This window comes from Sebastes fasciatus, chromosome 7, assembly GCF_043250625.1.
Source record: "Sebastes fasciatus isolate fSebFas1 chromosome 7, fSebFas1.pri, whole genome shotgun sequence".
NCBI classification, from domain to species: Eukaryota; Metazoa; Chordata; class Actinopteri; order Perciformes; family Sebastidae; genus Sebastes; species Sebastes fasciatus.
Window position 1 is genome coordinate 23,452,062 of NC_133801.1, and position 19,632 is coordinate 23,471,693.

At 41.4% G+C, this 19,632-nt stretch overlaps 2 protein-coding genes and 1 long non-coding RNA gene across 4 annotated transcripts; 1 reads left to right on the forward strand and 2 right to left on the reverse strand.

The window, feature by feature from the left end:
- The first annotated feature begins 812 nt into the window (after positions 1-812).
- Positions 813-7,414, forward strand: hspa8b (heat shock protein family A (Hsp70) member 8b). The gene is made up of 9 exons (XM_074642339.1): positions 813-988; positions 3,769-3,978; positions 4,067-4,272; positions 4,597-4,749; positions 5,310-5,865; positions 5,967-6,169; positions 6,256-6,454; positions 6,548-6,780; positions 6,883-7,414. The coding sequence occupies exons 2-9, from the start codon at positions 3,774-3,776 to the stop codon at positions 7,093-7,095; spliced, it is 1,968 nt and encodes a 655-aa protein (XP_074498440.1). The 5' UTR covers positions 813-988; positions 3,769-3,773; the 3' UTR covers positions 7,096-7,414.
- On the reverse strand, positions 1,526-2,426 carry LOC141771747 (uncharacterized). Of its 2 annotated transcripts, none has more exons than XR_012594762.1 (3): positions 2,024-2,426; positions 1,699-1,913; positions 1,526-1,658 (listed from the first exon to the last, which is right to left on the reverse strand). It is a non-coding gene; the product is annotated as an uncharacterized LOC141771747 (long non-coding RNA). The 2 variants fall into 2 exon arrangements; XR_012594761.1 differs by having other exon boundaries at positions 1,566-1,715; positions 1,765-1,913; positions 2,024-2,420.
- A 1,548-nt stretch (positions 7,415-8,962) lies between the features above and the next one.
- On the reverse strand, positions 8,963-11,176 carry lim2.3 (lens intrinsic membrane protein 2.3). The gene is made up of 5 exons (XM_074642340.1): positions 11,039-11,176; positions 10,223-10,416; positions 9,462-9,611; positions 9,237-9,371; positions 8,963-9,165 (listed from the first exon to the last, which is right to left on the reverse strand). Exons 2-5 carry the CDS (start codon positions 10,395-10,397, stop codon positions 9,104-9,106), a joined length of 522 nt encoding a protein of 173 aa, XP_074498441.1. The 5' UTR covers positions 10,398-10,416; positions 11,039-11,176; the 3' UTR covers positions 8,963-9,103.
- Positions 11,177-19,632: the final 8,456 nt, after the last annotated feature.

A 19,632-nucleotide genomic window follows, 5' to 3' on the forward strand; every position in this document is an offset into this window, starting at 1 on the left:
CCAACTCTGAGTTATTTAAATCAAAGCTTAAAACTTTTCTGTTTGCTGCTTCCTTTTATTAAACCAGATTATGATCTTATACTGTAATAGAGCTTTTACTCTCTATTTTAGCTTCTATCCTTGCTTTTATTTTTAACTTGTTTATTTTCTAATCTTTAATGTTTTTATGTTTTTATAACTGTTTTAATTATGTCTTAATGTTCTTGAATGTTTATGTAAAGCACTGTTGCTGAAATGTGCTCTACAAATAATAATAATAATAATAATAATAATAATAACAAATTGGACTTATATAGCACCTTTCAGAAACCCAAGGACGCTTTACAAAGGGGGCACACAAAAATCATTCTAATAAATAACACAGAGTAACTATAGCTAAGTAATTAAAAGAGTGATGTGAAGGAAGAGTCAGCTGAGATCATAGGCCTTGATGAACAAGTGGTGTTTGAGGAGTTTTTTGAAACAAAGCTGCCTTGCCTTGCCTTACTTTAGTAATAGTTTGAATGCAGGATTTTTACATATAGTATTTCTATACTTGTTTCTACTTTTTACTGGAGTAAATGTAGATGTGAGACTTCCTCCACCGCAGTAATCAGTCAGTGTCTGAAAGATAGGAGCCATCATATATTTTACAATCTGGGTAGCAACTGCTGAGGAATTGTGCAACAGTACTTTTTGATTGGCCAGCATCGCTCCTCCTGGACGCTGATTGGCCAGCATCGCTCCTCCTGGACGCTGATTGGCCAGCATCGCTCCTCCTGGACGCTGATTGGCCAGCATCGCTCCTCCTGTGTTCTAGAGAGTTCTGAGGGGGTGTTTAGTGGAGGAGGCGGCCGCTCCCACACAGACAGACGGACACACAGAGACCGACTGCGAGGCTCAAGGGACCGTCACATCGAGAGAGACTCAACACAGCCGGCAGTATTAATAGTAATAACCACTTTTAGTGATAAATCCGATTAAACGACCAACTCTGAACTCAACGGAGGTGAGTATTAGCTAGACGATGAATGCACTGTAGTAACCTTTTACTGAGCACATAGACGTTACCTCGTGGAACGTTAACCACGTCAACGGCTGCTCACTTTACGATGATAACGTTAACTAGTGGAACGTTAACTACGTCAATCTGCGGCAACGGCTGCTCACTTTAAGTTGATAACGTTAACTAGTGGAACGTTAACTACGTCAATCTGCGTCAACGGCTGTTCACTTTACGTTATTAACGTTACCTCGTGGGACGTTAACTACGTCAATCTGCGTCAACGGCTGCTAACTTTACGTTAAGGCAAAAAATGAATTAAACTAGTGTCGGTATCTATGTGCTTTTACTGAAATACAGCTACACAACGTAATGTACACTAACGTCTCTTATTAAATGATGCTTTAAGCTTTGTAATGTATTTAACACGAGAGTTGCTAACGGGTATGACACAATGCTGCTAGCACGTGTTGCTAGTATGCGCTGGAGAGATGCACGTCATTGTGCAGTAGAGGTTATATAATGGCTGGTGATTCATGTGCAAGTTACAAGGAAGTGAAATAGAAAAAGATCCAGAAAGTTCCTTCCTGAACTGTGAAGAGGCCACTCCCTCATGTACTCTGTACTGCTGCTGATAAGATAGCTTTAAGCTAACAATGCAGCACCACGTGCTCCACTTTAACCCTGCTCCACTATTAACCCTGCTCCTGCTCCACTATTAACCCTGCTCCTGCTCCACTATTAACCCTGCTCCTGTTCCACTATTAACCCTGCTGCTCCACTATTAACCCTGCTTCCTGCTCCACTAGTAACCCTGCTTCTGCTCCACTAGTAACCCTGCTCCTGCTCCACTAGTAACCCTGCTTCCTGCTCCACTAGTAACCCTGCTTCCTGCTCCACTAGTAACCCTGCTCCTGCTCCACTAGTAACCCTGCTTCCTGCTCCACTATTAACCCTGCTCCACTAGTAACCTTGCTTCCTGCTCCACTATTAACCCTGCTCCTGCTCCACTATTAACCCTGCTCCTGCTCCACTATTAACCCTGCTCCTGCTCTGTGGCTGGCACCACTATTGCTTCATAACCTCCCCCATCCGCCCTTGCTCCAAAACCAAACTACCTTTTAACGACATTACAAATACTGGTGAAATAACAGAACATAAACTAAAACATCATATTGCATGTTTCTCATTAGTTTCTGTTTTGCAAATACAGAAATGCAAGTTTGATTTTGCACAGAAGACACAGGGCTTGGCAGTACGGTAGATTTCCTCATATTTAGATAAGATAAGATATTTCTTTATTAGTCCTGCAGTGGGGAAATTTGCAGTGTACAGCAGCAAATGGGATAGTGCAAAAAACAAGATGCATCAGCTAACACATTTATGATTTGATTGATATTTTTGGCTTGATGAGCATCACCTGCTTTTCTTCCCTAACAAAAACTTATTTTCATTACCAATTAATCAAATATGAATTTAGACTATAAAATATCAGAAAATAGTTAAAACCAGGTCATCACAAGTTCACAGAGCCAAAATTCATGCTTTCCACTGTTTTATTGTTTTTAAACGATGACAATAATAATAATAATACACTATATTAGTGCTTTTACTGTACATGGTTGAACCAGGATTAAAGCATTTCAGAACTGCAATGAGACAAATGAAATCAGACAATTAAAATAACACAACAAAAATAAAAAATACCAAACAATAATAATAAAGATAACAAATAAATAAATAAAAAGATAAGATAGGGGGGAAAGCAGCAAATCTTAACATTTGAAAAGCTAGAACCAAAAAACAGTTAAACATTTTTGCTTGAAAAATGATAGAAGCATTTAACTGATTATGAAAATAGTGGCAGATTCATTTTCTGATCGACTTATCAATTATACGGCTGATTGTTTCAGCTCTGATTTGCATTTTCTTTATAACCCCGTCATGTGCACTTCCCTGCAATGGCCCCACAGTATGCTCCACTAGAAGAGTCCTCCCCTCCCCCCCAGTACGAGAACTAGGTTAGCTGCAATGACCTCCCATGTGGCTTAACATTACACTATATTGATGGACTGCTGCTGTAGCAACAGTAAACATAGGTCTTTTTTTTTTTTTTTTTTTTTTTTTTTACATCAGCTCATTTTCCAGTTTTGATATGGTTTTACTCCGCAAATTATCTCGTTAACTAGTAAATCCAGCTCAAGTTCAGTTCAAATGGTATTTAATATGGCTATTATATAATCAAATAGCAATGTCCCACAGCCCAAGCTGACATATTCTAATCACTTGTTTTGTCTCAAACCCAAAGATTTTAAATTTACGATCATAGAAGACAAATAACAGCAGAAAATTGAGACGCTCAAATCAGACATGGTTTGTCATTTTCTTCTTGAAAAATGCTATAAAAAATAATGGGTTAATCATTTTCAGTTGATCAACTTAATGATAAAATAATGATGAAATTGTCAGTTCAGTCTGGTTCTAGAAAACCTGCGTCTTAAAAAAGCCCTCTCGTGGCTGTTGTCTGTTGTTACCATAATAAATGCAGCCGTTGCCAAGCTGTCAAACGTGGGAGGCTTGAAAACAGGTGCTGTGGACCTTCACTTCACTGTTTCCACTTCTGTTTGAGCTGCTCAGACCCTGATAATAGCCTCATTACACACCATACGACAAATGTGCATCGCGGTGGCCACCCACAGTAACATCATCCGTCATATATATATATACCCAGATTTTCAGTTTCGTGCCAATATATGATTAACAGCTGATCATTTTCACACTCTCAGGAACCATGTCCAAGGGACCAGCAGTCGGCATTGACCTGGGCACTACCTACTCCTGTGTAGGAGTGTTTCAGCATGGCAAAGTTGAGATCATTGCCAACGACCAGGGAAACAGGACCACACCCAGTTATGTTGCCTTCACTGACACCGAGAGGCTGATCGGGGATGCAGCCAAGAATCAAGTGGCCCTGAACCCCAACAACACAGTTTTCGGTATGAAACAGTTTTCTAAATTATTAAAGTATTATTAGTTTAATATCATCTTTCTGCTCATTTATTGCATTTTTTCTTGTCCTTTCAGATGCAAAACGTCTCATTGGACGTCGGTTTGATGACGCCGTTGTCCAGTCAGACATGAAATACTGGCCATTTCAAGTCATTAATGATTCTACGCGCCCCAAAGTACAAGTGGACTACAAGGGCGAGACCAAGTCCTTCTACCCAGAGGAGATCTCCTCCATGGTGCTGATTAAAATGAAGGAGATTGCAGAGGCGTACCTCGGAAAGGTACACCTGTTTGTTGTTTGTTTACAAAAGGGGAGATTTGCATGAGTAATACACGCCTCACAAAAATATATTCTTCAAGTGCACAGACACATTTTCTCTGCTTCTACTACAGTGGTATGACTGCTATGTCACCCACAAAACATGGAATATTAAACCGAACCCTGCACTGTTTGTGTGTCTGTTTACGACAGTTATAGTGTTCGAATAGACTAGGTATCTATGAGCTCTAATTTCATTAAATATGATTAAAAACTGTAATTTTAAAGTTGATGTATTTTATGTCTCATTAACTGCTGCAATTTGTAACCATTTTTCTTCTTGCAGACTGTAAACAATGCAGTCGTGACTGTGCCTGCCTACTTCAATGACTCTCAGCGCCAGGCCACCAAAGATGCAGGCACCATTTCTGGGCTTAATGTACTTCGTATCATCAACGAGCCGACTGCTGCTGCTATCGCGTACGGCCTGGATAAAAAGGTAAAATATTCCTAAAGGCCACACAGGGAACGTCAGCAGTGCAATGGCGGCTGCGGAACCTGTTGTTTTTTTAAGTTAGAGCAGTCACACTGCCAGCGTGAGCAGCGCGGCTCAGGTGCGTCTCTTCTAGAGATTCGAGATCTCGCCTATTTTTACAGAGAGCTGCGCACGTTTCACAGCAACAACACAGTGAAAATGATCTTTTGACAGAATATTGACGTCGTAACAAATTACCCCACGGTTCTCAACCTTTTCTGTCATAAATAAATATAAATTACATTTATAATGAAGTGAAATGGCCGCCATGCGCTGCTCATGCGGGCTGTGTCCCGAGCTTCAGGCTTCAGTTTTCTATAAAATACAATTTTTGTGTGATTGTATTGCGGTGAATTTCTTTTTGACAGTTTTATGTATACTTTTGGAGTCCAACATGTGATATTTTAGTACCGAAGTAATGTAGACTTTTAATGTGAGGTTTTGAAAAAAGCCCAAAAATGTCAACTGAAGGTGGATGTATCCAATACTCAAATTACAATCAATGAAATAATTTCAAACTACAGGTCGGAGCGGAGAGAAACGTCCTCATCTTTGACCTGGGCGGCGGCACGTTCGACGTCTCCATCTTGACTATTGAAGACGGCATCTTCGAGGTCAAGTCCACAGCAGGCGACACCCACTTGGGAGGAGAAGACTTCGACAACCGCATGGTCAACCACTTCATCGGCGAGTTCAAGCGCAAGTACAAGAAAGAAATCAGCGACAACAAGAGGGCGGTGCGTCGCCTGCGCACGGCGTGTGAGAGGGCCAAGCGCACCCTGTCATCCAGCACCCAGGCAAGCATTGAAATCGATTCTCTGTACGAAGGAGTCGATTTCTACACCTCAATTACCAGGGCCCGATTCGAGGAGCTGAACGCGGACCTGTTCCGAGGAACCCTGGAGCCTGTGGAAAAGGCTCTCCGTGACGCCAAGATGGACAAGGCTCAGATCCACGACATCGTCCTGGTTGGAGGTTCCACTCGTATTCCCAAGATCCAGAAGCTGCTGCAGGACTTTTTCAACGGGAAGGAGCTCAACAAGAGCATTAACCCTGATGAAGCAGTGGCCTATGGTGCAGGTATAACCCCCCTTTATGTTCATAAATATAGTGGTAACAAGTTTGTAGTGAAATTGGCTACAAATGTAAAACTCTAAATCCAACAACCATTTGTTGTGCAGCTGTGCAGGCAGCCATCCTGTCAGGCGACAAATCGGAGAATGTGCAGGATCTGCTGCTGCTGGATGTGACCCCGTTGTCTCTGGGCATTGAGACTGCTGGAGGAGTCATGACCGTTCTCATCAAGAGGAACACCACTATCCCCACGAAGCAGACCCAGACTTTCACCACCTATTCAGACAACCAGCCCGGTGTGCTCATTCAGGTACGACCACCATATTTAGCTAAAGAGAATTATTTTAGAGTAAAATAAATCTTTATTGATGTGTTGACCTGATGTTATGTCTGCAGGTGTTTGAGGGCGAAAGGGCCATGACCAAAGACAACAACCTTTTGGGCAAATTTGAGCTGATTGGAATCCCCCCCGCACCCCGAGGTGTTCCTCAGATTGAGGTGACCTTTGACATTGACGCCAACGGCATCATGAACGTGTCTGCGGCGGACAAGAGCACCGGGAAGGAAAACAAGATCACCATCACCAACGACAAAGGTAACCTGAAGAAGAACTTTTTACGCCGTATCTTACTTGCGAAAATTTGACTATATTCAGCCTTGTGTTAATTATAACAAATTAATCCGTCAGGTCGCTTGAGCAAGGAGGACATTGAGCATATGGTCCAGGAAGCAGAGAAGTACAAGGCCGAGGACGAAGTGCAGAGAGAGAAGGTGACTGCCAAGAACGGTCTGGAGTCGTATGCCTTCAATATGAAGTCCACTGTGGAGGACGAGAAGCTGAAGGACAAGATCAGCGACGAGGACAAACAGAAGATTGTGGAGAAGTGTACCGAGGTCATCAGCTGGCTGGATAGAAACCAGGTAGGAATTAGATAAAGTTTTGTGGTTGTAAACTTTGGCAGCATAAAAAAATTGTCGGGTTGGCATCAGATTGATACTTAACTTCTTCTTCCCTTTTCTCAGTCTGCAGAAAAAGACGAGTTGGAGCACCAGCAGAAGGAGTTGGAGAAGTTGTGTAACCCCATCATGACCAAGCTGTACCAGAATGCAGGGGGGGTGCCCGGTGGGATGCCAGGTGGGATGCCAGGTGGGATGCCAGGCGGCTTCCCCGGAGCCGGCAGCGCTCCTGGAGGAGGGGGAGCGTCCTCCGGACCCACCATCGAGGAGGTCGACTAACTAGGGGGTTTACCAAATTTGCATGTGCTTGTTCTCTTTCCTCTTTAGAGGTTGGTGTGGAGGGTGATCACAGTCATATCTTAATTGTTATACTCGGAACCATTAACCACGCCCGTTTGGGATGTTTTGATCATTTTTGTACGCCAGGCTTAACACTTCTTTCACTGTGGCTTTTCTGGTAGGTGGTCTTTTCAAGCGGCTGTGTTGCGTCCAGTTAAACCAGTTAATGTTTGTATTACCACCGTGTGATTTTCTTTCTGAGTCGGTTATGAGTACTTTGCAAAAATGAAACTAAATAAAGGATTTTTTCGAACTTGGACTAATCTCTCATCTTTGTCATAACCTCAATTACAACAGCTGGCATTACATCTTATTCTAATATTGATTTTAGGTGTTATAGTATATAATATACATCTGCTCTACTACGCACATCATATTTTATCAGAATTATTAATTAATATTAAGTAATTCATTAAAGGTACAATATGTAACAGTTGTCGGTTCCTGTTTGTAAACACCACATTCAAAGTTGGCCACAGCTCAACAAGCCGAGAGAGAGAGAGCTGCGATGGTCGAGTGATCTATAGAGTGACTGAAGAGAGAGCGGAGTTAGTGAGAACAAAGCAGCGAATCTGAGAAATTAAAGGTTATTTCCTGATTGTTTCCCTGCGGTTACGTTCTAAAACACAACTAACTCCGCGAGAAGGTGCGGAGTTGCCGGATTTTTAATGAATGCAGGCTTCCTGGCTGTGGCTCAGCGCTGCTCTCGTTAAACTACAGATCATACACAGCGATCATAGCTGCACTCGCAGCACAGAGAGGAGCAGGAGGATCACTGGAACACATGCACATAACACAGCCCGTTCTCATCCGTGAAATACGGCCATTTTGTATCTAACAGCGTAAAGGGGGACATGTGAGTCGGTATCTGAAGCCGAGGGGTGTGACAAAGCGGTGATATTTGACCACCTGAACGGGCTGCACACCCTGCGTGCTGTCATTGGCTTGGGGGTTACACCCCCACCTGGGGCCCAAAGGCTGTTTGCAGACGCACAGAAGCGTCCTGAGTAAATCAAAATAAGAAAAGGGAAAACCCAGGCAGAGGGCTGCAGGGTCTCTGCAGAAACAGACACCGCCACACACTTTTAGTGGAGCATAAGTGATGATTGAGGGATTCATTTTGTATCAGTCTATACATTATTTTTTATTTAATTCTTGCATATTATACCTTTAAGTGGATTGTATTGTGTTGAGTTCAGGTATGAGTAGTTTTAAAGTGGTTTTAAATTTGTGCTGTTGGCCGTAACCCACCAAGAAATGAATTACATTAATCTGTGTTGATTTATAATATTGTAATTACACATTCATTTTATGGTGAATGCTTTGTAACAGACATTTTTTTCCCTTCAATAAATGCTTATCACTGTAAAAACTAGGGCTGCAACTAACGATTATTTTCATTGTCAATTAATCTGTCTATTTTTCCCGATTAATTGATTAATTGTTTGGGTCTATAAAATGTCAGAAAATGGTGAAAAATGTCAATCAGTGTTTCCCAAAGCCCAAGACGACATCCTTTAATGTCTTTAATGTTCTGTCCACAACTCAAATATATTCACTTTACTGTCATAGAGGAGTAAAGAAACCAGAAAATATTCACATTTAAGAAGCTGGAATCAGAGAATTTCAACTTTTCTTTCTTAAAAAATTACTCAAACCGATAAATCTATCATCAATTTACAATGACAATTCATTCGCTGCTCCTGAGTACAACTAGCTGTATCAGCTCCAATACTGTTATCATATAACATTGTGCGAGTCTTGTTTAAATTGTATGAATGTAGAGAGACAACAAGGACAACAAATGCATTCTTTTTTCTCATTTATTTTGCTTATTCATGAATATTCAGATTAACAGGAAGTAGTTGGAAAGTTCATTGGTTCCTCGGTTCCTCTCGGCCATATATTATGGACAAGTGCTGATGTGTGTGTTGAAATCGTTGGCAGGTCAGCGTGTGTTAGAGTTTCTTGGGCATTCGTGCATCCGATAGGCACACATGTAGAAGATACCTAGAAGACAACAATCACATTATTAAGAAAAGAACGATGCACACCTGTGTGTTTTCATTAGGGATGCTTACCTGAGAAGAATGTGAGCACCACTGCCACCCAGCCCATTATATAGGACCAGGAAAATCGCCAGCTGCCATAGCGTTTACCATAGTAGTTCACTGTCACTCCTGTGTAGACAGCCATGGCCAGCAACACAAAGAAGCCTACACACAGGAGATAAAATCATTAACTGATAAAAAAGGTCTTTACTCTATCAGAGAGGCTTTGCGTGCAGCTGTGGCGGAGGAGCTTACAGGAGATGAAGAAGAAGATGCCAGCTGCAAATGTCTTGTCGAACCCGTCAAAGGAGGAGTAGTGGACGAAGGCCATGACGCCGATCACAATGCCGATGAAACAGGCCAGCAGGGAAAGGATCATGAAGGCCCTGGTGGCGTCCCAGTACGCTGCGGGTGAAAGGAAACGAGGGGAAAGTCAAAGACCTGAGAAAGCAGACTTTAAAAGTATGTCCAGCACTAAATATGAAGAGTTCAGAATCCTTGAAGTCTTTTTCTATTTTATACACACATTGGCATGTTTCATTTTCACAGTTTTTCATGCTGTTCTTCATCTATAGGAGACAGCTCCAGCTTGCCATCTAGTGTTTGGGAATGGATTTGCACCTTGTTTGATGAACTTATGATAGATGACTGAAAATATTTTTTTTAAACCTGAAGTATATACTGTATGACTGGTGCAAATGAAAGTACGAACTACTCCTTAAAAGTCACACAAATCAGCTGTATTGTTCTTTGTAGAAATCTCTTAATACAGCACCTATACAAAAAAGAAACACCTGTTGATTTCTTGACAACGTTTACATGACGATAACTTATTTGCATTTTAATCTCAGCCATATTTAACTAAACACCCCACCAACAAAGCCCCAAAGGGAAGTAACCCCAGTGTTGATCCGGGGTTAGTGTGGCGTTCACAGACTGATTGTCAGCAAGCTAATGAATATAAATGAGGATCCGCCTGCGCTCATGCAGTGGAAGACACCCCAACGAGGTCTTACCGATGCTGTCTGTGTGTGTCATGCATTTCCCGGGCACGCAATACCGCCACAGGCCCTGGTGCATGTAATTGGTGGAGTGACGGTACTGCATCCAGTAGTCAGTTGCCGTGGAGACAATGAGGAGTATGTTCCCGATTCCGGCACAGAACAACCCACCTCCCATGAAGCTGTACATCCTGCCAAAAAAACACTGACTGACATGCGGAGAGAAAACAGAGCGGGTCAGACCCGGGCCTCGCACACATCTGGCCCCTGCTACGCCAATTAAAGCAGGCGCTTCCTGTTACAGAGCATGGGGCAACACTGAATATGAATAAAACAATATCCAAACACATTCAGCAGGATGCCACAAATGTTACACTGGAGCTCGGCATGTCTGATTATAGAAACAGCACTCATTAGGCGATGACACCGAGAGGAAATTTACATGATGGACAGCTCAGTTTGACAAGTTAAAAACCTTTTTCAAACCCACAGAATTTATTATCATTTTTTTTTAATTTCTAATTAAGACCACTAGGTTTCCAAAGATAGCACACATATAATGTTGAACAACAGGGAAAAGTGTATAAAATGACGCACAACAGATCTAGAATAATTGTTTATTAGAAATTCAATTCTGCGTCCATACAAACATAGTATCTTGAGTTTCCCCAATTTTAAAGCTACTTAAAGGGACATTTATGTAAGGGAATTTTAGAGTTCAAGAGGTTAACTACTAATCAATGAAAAAAAGAGAACTTTTTATCTATCTAAATTACATAATATTGCACACATATACACTTCACACATCATGTTTTGATATTAATGGCATACCTTTATCTTTTCCCTCAGAAAAAAAAGTCAGAGATTCCAATATTTCGGGTTGTCAAAGCACAGAGGAGCCCAATATTGCGCAGGGCAGGCAGGAAAAGTTTTGTTTGTGCGTAGGAAACCAAGCGAACAAACGGGCTGATGGAACAATGGAGCATGCTGAGCCACAACCAATCACAGAGGATGAGTTTTGTGTTTTAGGGAATCTGCTGAAAATACAAAACTGTTAAAGCGCTGTGCACATCTCAGTAATACTGATGACACAGGGCTTTTAATTCAAAATGCTGCACAACCACACACAGTAAACTCGTGGCCTGCAATATAGGCTTACCCACAGCCATGGCAAATGGAAAAGTTCATTTAACAGAGATTATTTTAAGTGGTAAAAAACGTAAAACTCATTTTGAATCATGTTTCAGTTGATGTATTTTGGGTAAATCCCTTCCGCATATTATGCTGATGGAAAAGCAACATTATTTTCAGTAAATATCAGGTCACTTCTGCCTTTAAATACAATTCTCTCCACCACCTTGTGTACAAATGATCATAATTCAATCTGTGCAATGTTGCACATTTACATAAAATCAATATTTTTATCCAGACATGAAGATACTACAGCAATTGCAATCAACACAGGGTGCATTTAATCCCTTTCTATCCATCATAATACCAGTGGAAAGACAAATTGAGGGGTTAATTCATTACATTTAGTCTCATATTTTTTAAATTCCCCGTCATTTAGTTGGCACACGGCAAACCCAGCAGGGGAATTTATATAACCACAGATGACAAACTGCTCAGACATTTATATAAATAAAACATATAACAGTGAACTTGAACACAACCAGCAGCATAAATAAAAAAAAGGACAATATGCGTACAGATAACTTGGCAGGATAGAGTATGATGAGCTGGATATGGTGGGCGGCTAATAGAGTTGCGGGTTTGTACAGTTTGGGTGGAGAAGCTGCAATAAAAGTGATTATCTTTGTTGCAACATCTTGTAGAGAGAGAGAGTGGGAGTTGAAAGAGAGACTTATGGGTGATAAATGAGTCTCTTTTTGATGGTGTACCATACTCCCTGGCGTTTTAGATGGAAACAATGAGGCAACAACTTGCACAGATACAAAACCAGGATATTATGGAATTTTCCGACATAATGCGTTGTTTCACATTTCCCACACACTTTAACACAGGTGACAATCTGGCTGGGTATATACCTGTTCATTTTCCCAGAGAACCACACCACGTTAAATCTGCTTATGTTTTACCTGAGGTTTGGTTTGAAGCAATATCCCGTTTAATACAAAGATACTTCCTGAACTGCCTCTGTTTAATCTTAAAACGACAGACATGCTGTTGAAGTTTATCCACATTGTTCGTGGTGACCGCAAAATACGAACTTCCGCCAATTACCGAGCGCGACATCAGCTGTATTTAGCAAACAGCCAATCAGATCGCAGGTAATCAGCCCCACCTGGCATCAAATTTGTCCCTTCGGTTTTGGGCATGTGCATTGTTGTTTTCCTACACTCGGCGGCACCTGAACGCAACATGGGCCGGTGTTACACCGAAAGCTGTGACCTCTGCAGAGAGCCAGCAACACATGAGGTCACTGTTTCTGACGGCTGTCGTCAGAGAATGTGACCCCACTTTACCTGTATAATACATGAGGCAAATATGTCACAGAAAACACACAAAACTAAATATACTGGGAAAAAAAAGTTTGGAAACTTGTGTTTGATGGATTATTTCTCTGTTGTTACAATGCTAATTGGCATTGTATTTTACAAGGTTGGAAAGCCTGTTTATTTACCTTCACAATGATGTCCAACTTGTAAGGATCATGCATTTGTGGGATGAGCAGCACAGCTGATTATGTGGGTAGCACCCAAGAAAAATTTGCCAAAATGCTCTGCCAATGGTAAACAGTGTATTCTCCTGTTGGTATTGACTCTTGTTTTGAGTTGTTTGGTGGATTGGATGGGGGTGAGCGTTGTCATCTTGGAGGATGAAGTTAGGTGCCAGATTGTGGAGGTATGGGATCGTCACTGGCTGCAGAATCTCATCCCGATATCTCCCTGCATTGAGATGGCCTTCAATGATGACAAGCCTTGTTTTGCCAGTGAGGGAGATGCCGCCCCACACCATGACACTGCCCCCACCAAAAGCTTTTACTCCATCAGTGCAACAATCAGCATAGCGTTCTCCATGTCGTCTCCATACTTTGACCCTGCCATCCAACGTTCGCAGACAGAACCTGGACTCATCACTGAACATGACATTCCCCCACATGTTCAGGTTCCATTGTCTGTTTTGTCGACACCAGCACAAACGGGCCTGACGGTGAAGGGCAGTCATTCTAGGCTTCCTGGTAGCCTTATGAGAATACACTGTTTACCATTGGCAGAGCATTTTGGCAAATTTCTTCTTGGGCGCTACCCACATAATCAGCTGTGCTGCTCATCCCACAAATGCATGATCCTTACAAGTTGGACATCATTGCGAAGATAAATAAACAGGCTTTCCAACCATGTAAAATACAATGCCAATTAGCATTGTAACAACAGAGAAATAATCCACCAAACACAAGTTTCCGAACTTTGTTTTCCCAGTTTAGTTAAAGGGACTGTTTGTAACTTCTTACACGTATAAATCACCCGGAGGACTTTTGTCAAGAAACCAACATAAACTACACAGAAGCACCAAAACCGCAAAGTTATATCTAGTGAAGCCCTTCTTGCAAAACAGTGTTGGGCGCGGTCGGAGGACGCGGGGGAGACCGTAGCTTTGGTCTCCAGGGCCAGAGTCTCTGCTCCTCTGCTCCTCTGCCTGCTTGCCTTCACTCAGCTCGCTCCACTTCACGTGCATGCGCGCACACTACACACTGCAGAAGACTTCGTAGCTGTGAGAATGTCTAGTGAATGTACAGTGGACGTTTGTGCAGAAATAAATGCTGCAACTCCTCCAGACCACAAGAGGTTTTCCGTGTCTTGTGAAGTGACGGGGCTCTGCAGCAAGTTACGTTATCGTCTCCGACCGGGTGCCGGTGTCTCCCCCCTTCCCTCCGGTCGTGGTCGGGAGGCTGAAGCAGGAAAAGCCAACACTAGGATCAGCATTGATTCATGGAGAGACCTCCGTATGGTCAGCTAACATTACTGCCAAACAGCTGAAATATAGAGTGATATTGTGCTTTTAGCTGACGTGTGTTGCCTCACTGTTTTGAGCGATGCTCGTTCATGTCTATTTAGAGCGAGCACAAGCGCGAACCCGACAATGACTTTCGTTGACTTAACAGCCACAGGTGTCGCTGTTAACAAGCATTTCTGATTCTTACAAACAGTCCCTTTAAGCCTGTAGCCTACCCACTGATTAGGCAACTCAGTTGCATCAATCAGAATTGGCCAAATATGGTGACAGTTCTCAGTCAATATTAAAATTAACAGGACAATACAGATCCGGACATAGCCTACAACCAAACAAAGATATCAAGCTAAAAATATATAAACAAACTTAAACATAGCCTATAGCTATACAGACACACTTTCTACAGTTTAAACAGATCCTATATTGCTTATATGAACTGCATGTACACGGCTTTAAGTTGTGCAAGATTGCAAGTAACTCTAGGCTACAGAAGTGGGTTAATATGCATATATTGAGAGTGTGAGTGAGTTAGAGTGCGATAGGCCTAGGCTATATATCTGCTAAGAATTGCGCGATTAAAGGTGGAGTCAGCAATTCTGGACAAATATTGTTGACATTTGAACGCAACACCAAAACAAATAAAATAAAATAAAAATATTTACTATCCATTTCGCTCCCACTGCCTTTCTCTTTATACATCCGTGGCCCCCTGTCCTGTGCGCTGTTGCTGATTGGCTGGAATAGTGTCTTGTGGATCGGTCTGGTTTGTTTCCCATTTACAGAATCAGGGCTGTTTTGAACACCAGATTTTTTTCTCAGCGCACACACAGAACGGACAGCTAGCGGATCATGTTGAGATATTCACTTAATTTGATTAGAAGTGTGTTGGATTAGAATCGCTGAGTGAACCTTTAAAGGCCTAGACACAGCAAGCCAACATCAAAGATCTAGCAGCGATGAAGGCGACCGTTGCATCGCCTCACGTCGCTTTTGTCTTGGCCAAAAAGTTGCACCGAACACACCGCAAAGACTACAGCCGACCGGCCGACTTCCACGTATGTTCTGCGCCTGCGTGAGAGGAAATAACTCTCCACACCAGCAGGCGGCGGTAGTCTGTATTCATCATTCAAAAAGGGAAACTAGAAGACCGAGGACTGCAGATATACAAGCTGTTGTTATGATACGTACATGAAACAAAGCGACATTGTGAAAATATCTGTGAAATATTGTTGTGAAAATATCCATGGATTGGAATAATCAGATGAGATGAAGATGAAAAATGAGAAGAGCCTTCTGTGTTTTTCCTCTTGACTTTAGTCGTTGGCTTGATTTCCTCACTTCCGTTTCTCTTATCGTGCACTGATTCATTTAAACTGAACAGCCAATCACAGTGATTTCTCTCACCGGCAGTTGCCGCCGCCAATTGCACATGCTTAATCGGCCAAAAAGCCTCTGACACGGGCAGATTAGAGTCAACAGTGCGGGACACACCGCAAAAACTAGGCCGACGGACGCTCAGCGACGGCCCCAAACTGTCCAACAGCCGACAGTCGGCTTGGTGTGTCAGGGCCTTAAGGGATATTGCGTACACAGGCCTAAACAGTGTGATGGACCTTCAGCACAATGCTCTCAACATCAGTAGAAGCTTTTTGTTCAGAAAAGATTTATATCTGCTGAAGTTAAGTAGGACATTTGACTTTAATTCATTATTTTTTGTGTCTTTTTCACTGACATTAAATTCCACACAAAGTGCTGCAGCTTTAAGTTCTGGAGGATTTACTGATGACCAACAAAATACAGCACATGATGGAGTCACAGGGCATCACAGTCACCCTGCGTGTCTCACTTATGACCACTAGATGGAGCCTTTCATTTAGTCTCTCAGCAAAGACTGAATCATTAGTTGGATTTTCTCTCACATGAATAGGTTTGTTGCCATGATGTGACAGAAGAATCACAATCTTAATTCACTGTGAGATTCTCACTTAAATGATGATTAAGTTTTTTACCTGCTCAGCCAGATAATCTTCTTATCTTACCCCAAATCTATTTTCTATTAGCCTATCAGTCATCCCTGATCCAGAATGCTTTACTTAATTAATTCCCTGTCGGAAATTGAGGTTTCTATTTCCCATTAATTAAATTTGGGACTAATTTTAGCTTATGTTCCCCTTTATTTTGTATGTTTCCTGTGTCTTTTTATGTTGCCTTGTATGTTGGATTCATTTTTATATCTTATGTAAAGCACTTTGAATTGTGTTTTTGTCAAAGGGGATTTAAAAATAATCGCCTTGCCATAATGATAATGACAGAAGCAGCTCCCACGTACAGGGTTGGATACAGATGAACACCTGTAGAGCCGGTAGGAATACAACATCTCGCTTAAGGACACTTTAGCAGGATAATCCTCAGCTGGCTCTGGGGCTTCAGCTAATAATTCCTTGTGATCCTGGTTGTGTCGATGTTTAGGCACGGTTTCTTTATTTCAATACTGGTTAGGTTTGTATTCGTAATGTTTTATCCAGTAGTTTTACCTTTTTATTTTGACTTCTTTGTTCACTTTCTAACTGTTTTTTTATGCCCTTAATCACAGCATATATTGATTAAGTATTAGAACTCATTCTAGTTGGTGGGAGCCATGTCTATTATATATTACTGAAAATTTTGAGTTGGTTGAGTTTTCCATGTACCGTCTACAAAAAACCCTGCTTGAGAATCACTGTTCTAGAAAGGGTGACCAGATCCCAACAAACCAAATGTGGGAGAAAGAGTATGTTTGTGTGGAACAATGTGGGACAAGTTACTAATGCTGAGAAGTAGTTTTCAATTTTGATAAAATGTCTATCTAACTTTAAAAAATAAACATTTCTATTCCGCCCTTAGCTTGTAACGTCTCTATGCTTTGCCCTCTGATTGAAAAAATAACAAATTTTGCAAGAACTCTTTGAGAATCACCTTCCACCAGCTTCACCCAGTTATAAGTCGTTTCACAGTCTTTGTTGTAGTTGCATTTATTTTTCTTTGTGGTCGTTTCCATCATATCTGTCTAAATCTACATAGCTTTTGACTTTTCCCTGTTGGCCGTATATAGCGTAGCAAAGACAGGTGAACCTGCACTTGAACCACGTGATAAAAAATTAACTAAACTAAAAATTGACTTGACTTACCTGCTTTCTTCACAGCCTCTGGATGAAAGCCAGATTTTAGAGAAGCGTCTGTCCTGCTGTGGTTTGACTTTTGAAAACTAGAGCCGATCAAAATGTGGGACATTGTATCAACATGTAGGACATGGGACAAGGGATAAAAATGCTGTGTCACCCTAGTTCTAGATGATTTTTGCCACGTTGAACATCATATAATGTGGATTTTAAAGTCACCCTCCACTCAAAAATGTGTTTGACTTATTGCTACCTCACTTGGATGTTTTGAGCTTCACAGTGCAGAACTGTGTTTCTGCTGAAGTGGGCTGAAGTTTAAGATGTGTACGTACAAGCTGATTTTACTAGTACATCATAACATGTTTGGGGTCCAGTCGTGGTCCAATATGCAACTCACGGTTTGATTCCAAGCAGAGTATACTTTTATATCTTCTGTCTTAAAACATGTCTTTGAAGTAATATAAATGGCAGTTAAATTGATTCAAGAAAATAAGTTTCTAATGCAGAAGAAATAAAAACATCCTGTTGATTCAGTTGAGTATACATCTGTGAACACATGTGAAGTGGCTTCAGTAACAGACTGTGGCTGTCTGTGTGGGAGGGGGTGTGTAAACCACAGAGACCTTAATCCATGCTACAGGCCTAAAAGCATAAAATTGTAGAACCCTTCTAAATTGCATCGGATTACCATTATCCTCCCAGCCTGGTGGGACCTAGTGAGTATCTGCCAGAGGCAGTGTGGAGTCCAACTCACTTTCCACACCATCCGACTGCCTCGCTGCCAAAACGCTGTTAAACCAATGAGATCCGCACAAAAGAGGCTCATACAGTAGATGAAGGTGCAGACATGAATAAAGCCTTTTCACATCCCATCACGATGTCACATTTCAGGAGTCGCACAGGGAGATGAAGGTTACCTCCTTTCATTAATAACATAGTACCTTTTATATTAAGCCATATTCACAAACATGCCTTCTCACAGTTCTGCAATCTGAAGATGGCACCGAATCATTCGCAGCATCTTGTATCAGAAAAGCCATTTTACTGGAACCCAAGATAACAAAGTCCTCAGAGACATTTTTGGCTGTGATGGAAAAAATTGAGCTCAGTCCTCCTGTCTTTTATTTCCCCTCTTTCTCTCCCTCTTCTCTTCATACTCCTGAAAATCGTCTGAATTATCCAACACACCCAGATCTAGTTTTTGATCCACTCACTGAAATGGTTTGTACTAGAATTATTTCAGGATATAGGATTTTTGGAATTTGTTTTGACTTTTTTTTCAGACATATGTTGGACCATTCTTCAGCCTTTTTTTTTTTTTTTTACATTTTTTCTGACAGTTTTCCAGACATTTTTCAGACATTTTTGTGTCAGTATTTTCCATTAAATCAAACACAGTTCAACAAACATTATTTCTATTAAATACATATCAACAAGACATGAGTCATCATGCAGCTCTGTGAGGCTGTATACTTTGAGCTGAAAATGCTAATGTCAACATGCTCACAATGACAATGCTAACATGCTGATGTTTACCAGATATAATGTTTACCATGTTAACCATCATAGATTTGCATGTTAGCATGCTAATTAGCACGTAACCCAAAGTACAGCTGAGGCTGATGGGAATGTTTTGCAAGTATTTGGTCATCAGCATTTAGCATAATTTATCCCCTTTATGTCTTTGGCCTTGTTGTGCATAGTCTTTACAGTTTTATTTTTGATCTTGGATCGAGATATGTGGATATACTTTGAGTTTTTGGTTGTGGGTTATCTTTGAGATCGCTTTATTAACGTATTTTACAAGATGACGGACTGTTTTGCCGGAAAAACTTTGACGATACTGTGGATGTCACTCCATAAAAACTCAGGGTTCTGGAGCACTTCATAAATGTCTTTGTCGTCTTCTTTAAACTCTCGACTGTGCTTCTACAGAGGGGAGGAGGCAGATTATGTAACATGATAATAAACCCACAGCACAAATTACTAATTTGTGCACATAAATTATTAATGAGAGCCCAAATTACTAAATTGTGCACGTGTCCAGGGCTCTACAGGTCACAAACTTCTTTGACCTGATAATGGCACAAGATGAAAAGTCAAAAGCTCACCAAAGTTGTAACAGTTCAGGGGGAGATGAGTGACTGCCCCAAGTTCATGGCAATCTAGTTTATAGTTTTTGAGATATTTCCGTTTGTGTTGGAACAAACCACAGGACCGACCTAGAGCCACGCCACTACAGTGGTTAAAAACGCTTAGCTATCCTTCTGTAATATTCTGTATAAGACACAC

Excerpts from the sequence above, each read along its gene's own strand:
- hspa8b (XM_074642339.1), top strand. The coding sequence starts at position 3,774 with ATGTCCAAGGGACCAGCAGTCGGCATTGACCTGGGCACTACCTACTCC. Across the intron at positions 5,866-5,966 it reads AGCAGTGGCCTATGGTGCAG|CTGTGCAGGCAGCCATCCTG; the intron begins GTATAACCCCCC and ends TTTGTTGTGCAG. Across the intron at positions 6,781-6,882 it reads GCTGGCTGGATAGAAACCAG|TCTGCAGAAAAAGACGAGTT; the intron begins GTAGGAATTAGA and ends CCCTTTTCTCAG.
- lim2.3 (XM_074642340.1), bottom strand. The coding sequence starts at position 10,397 with ATGTACAGCTTCATGGGAGGTGGGTTGTTCTGTGCCGGAATCGGGAAC. Across the intron at positions 9,372-9,461 it reads CATCTTCTTCTTCATCTCCT|GCTTCTTTGTGTTGCTGGCC; the intron begins GTAAGCTCCTCC and ends TCCTGTGTGTAG. Across the intron at positions 9,166-9,236 it reads GGTGCTCACATTCTTCTCAG|GTATCTTCTACATGTGTGCC; the intron begins GTAAGCATCCCT and ends GTTGTCTTCTAG.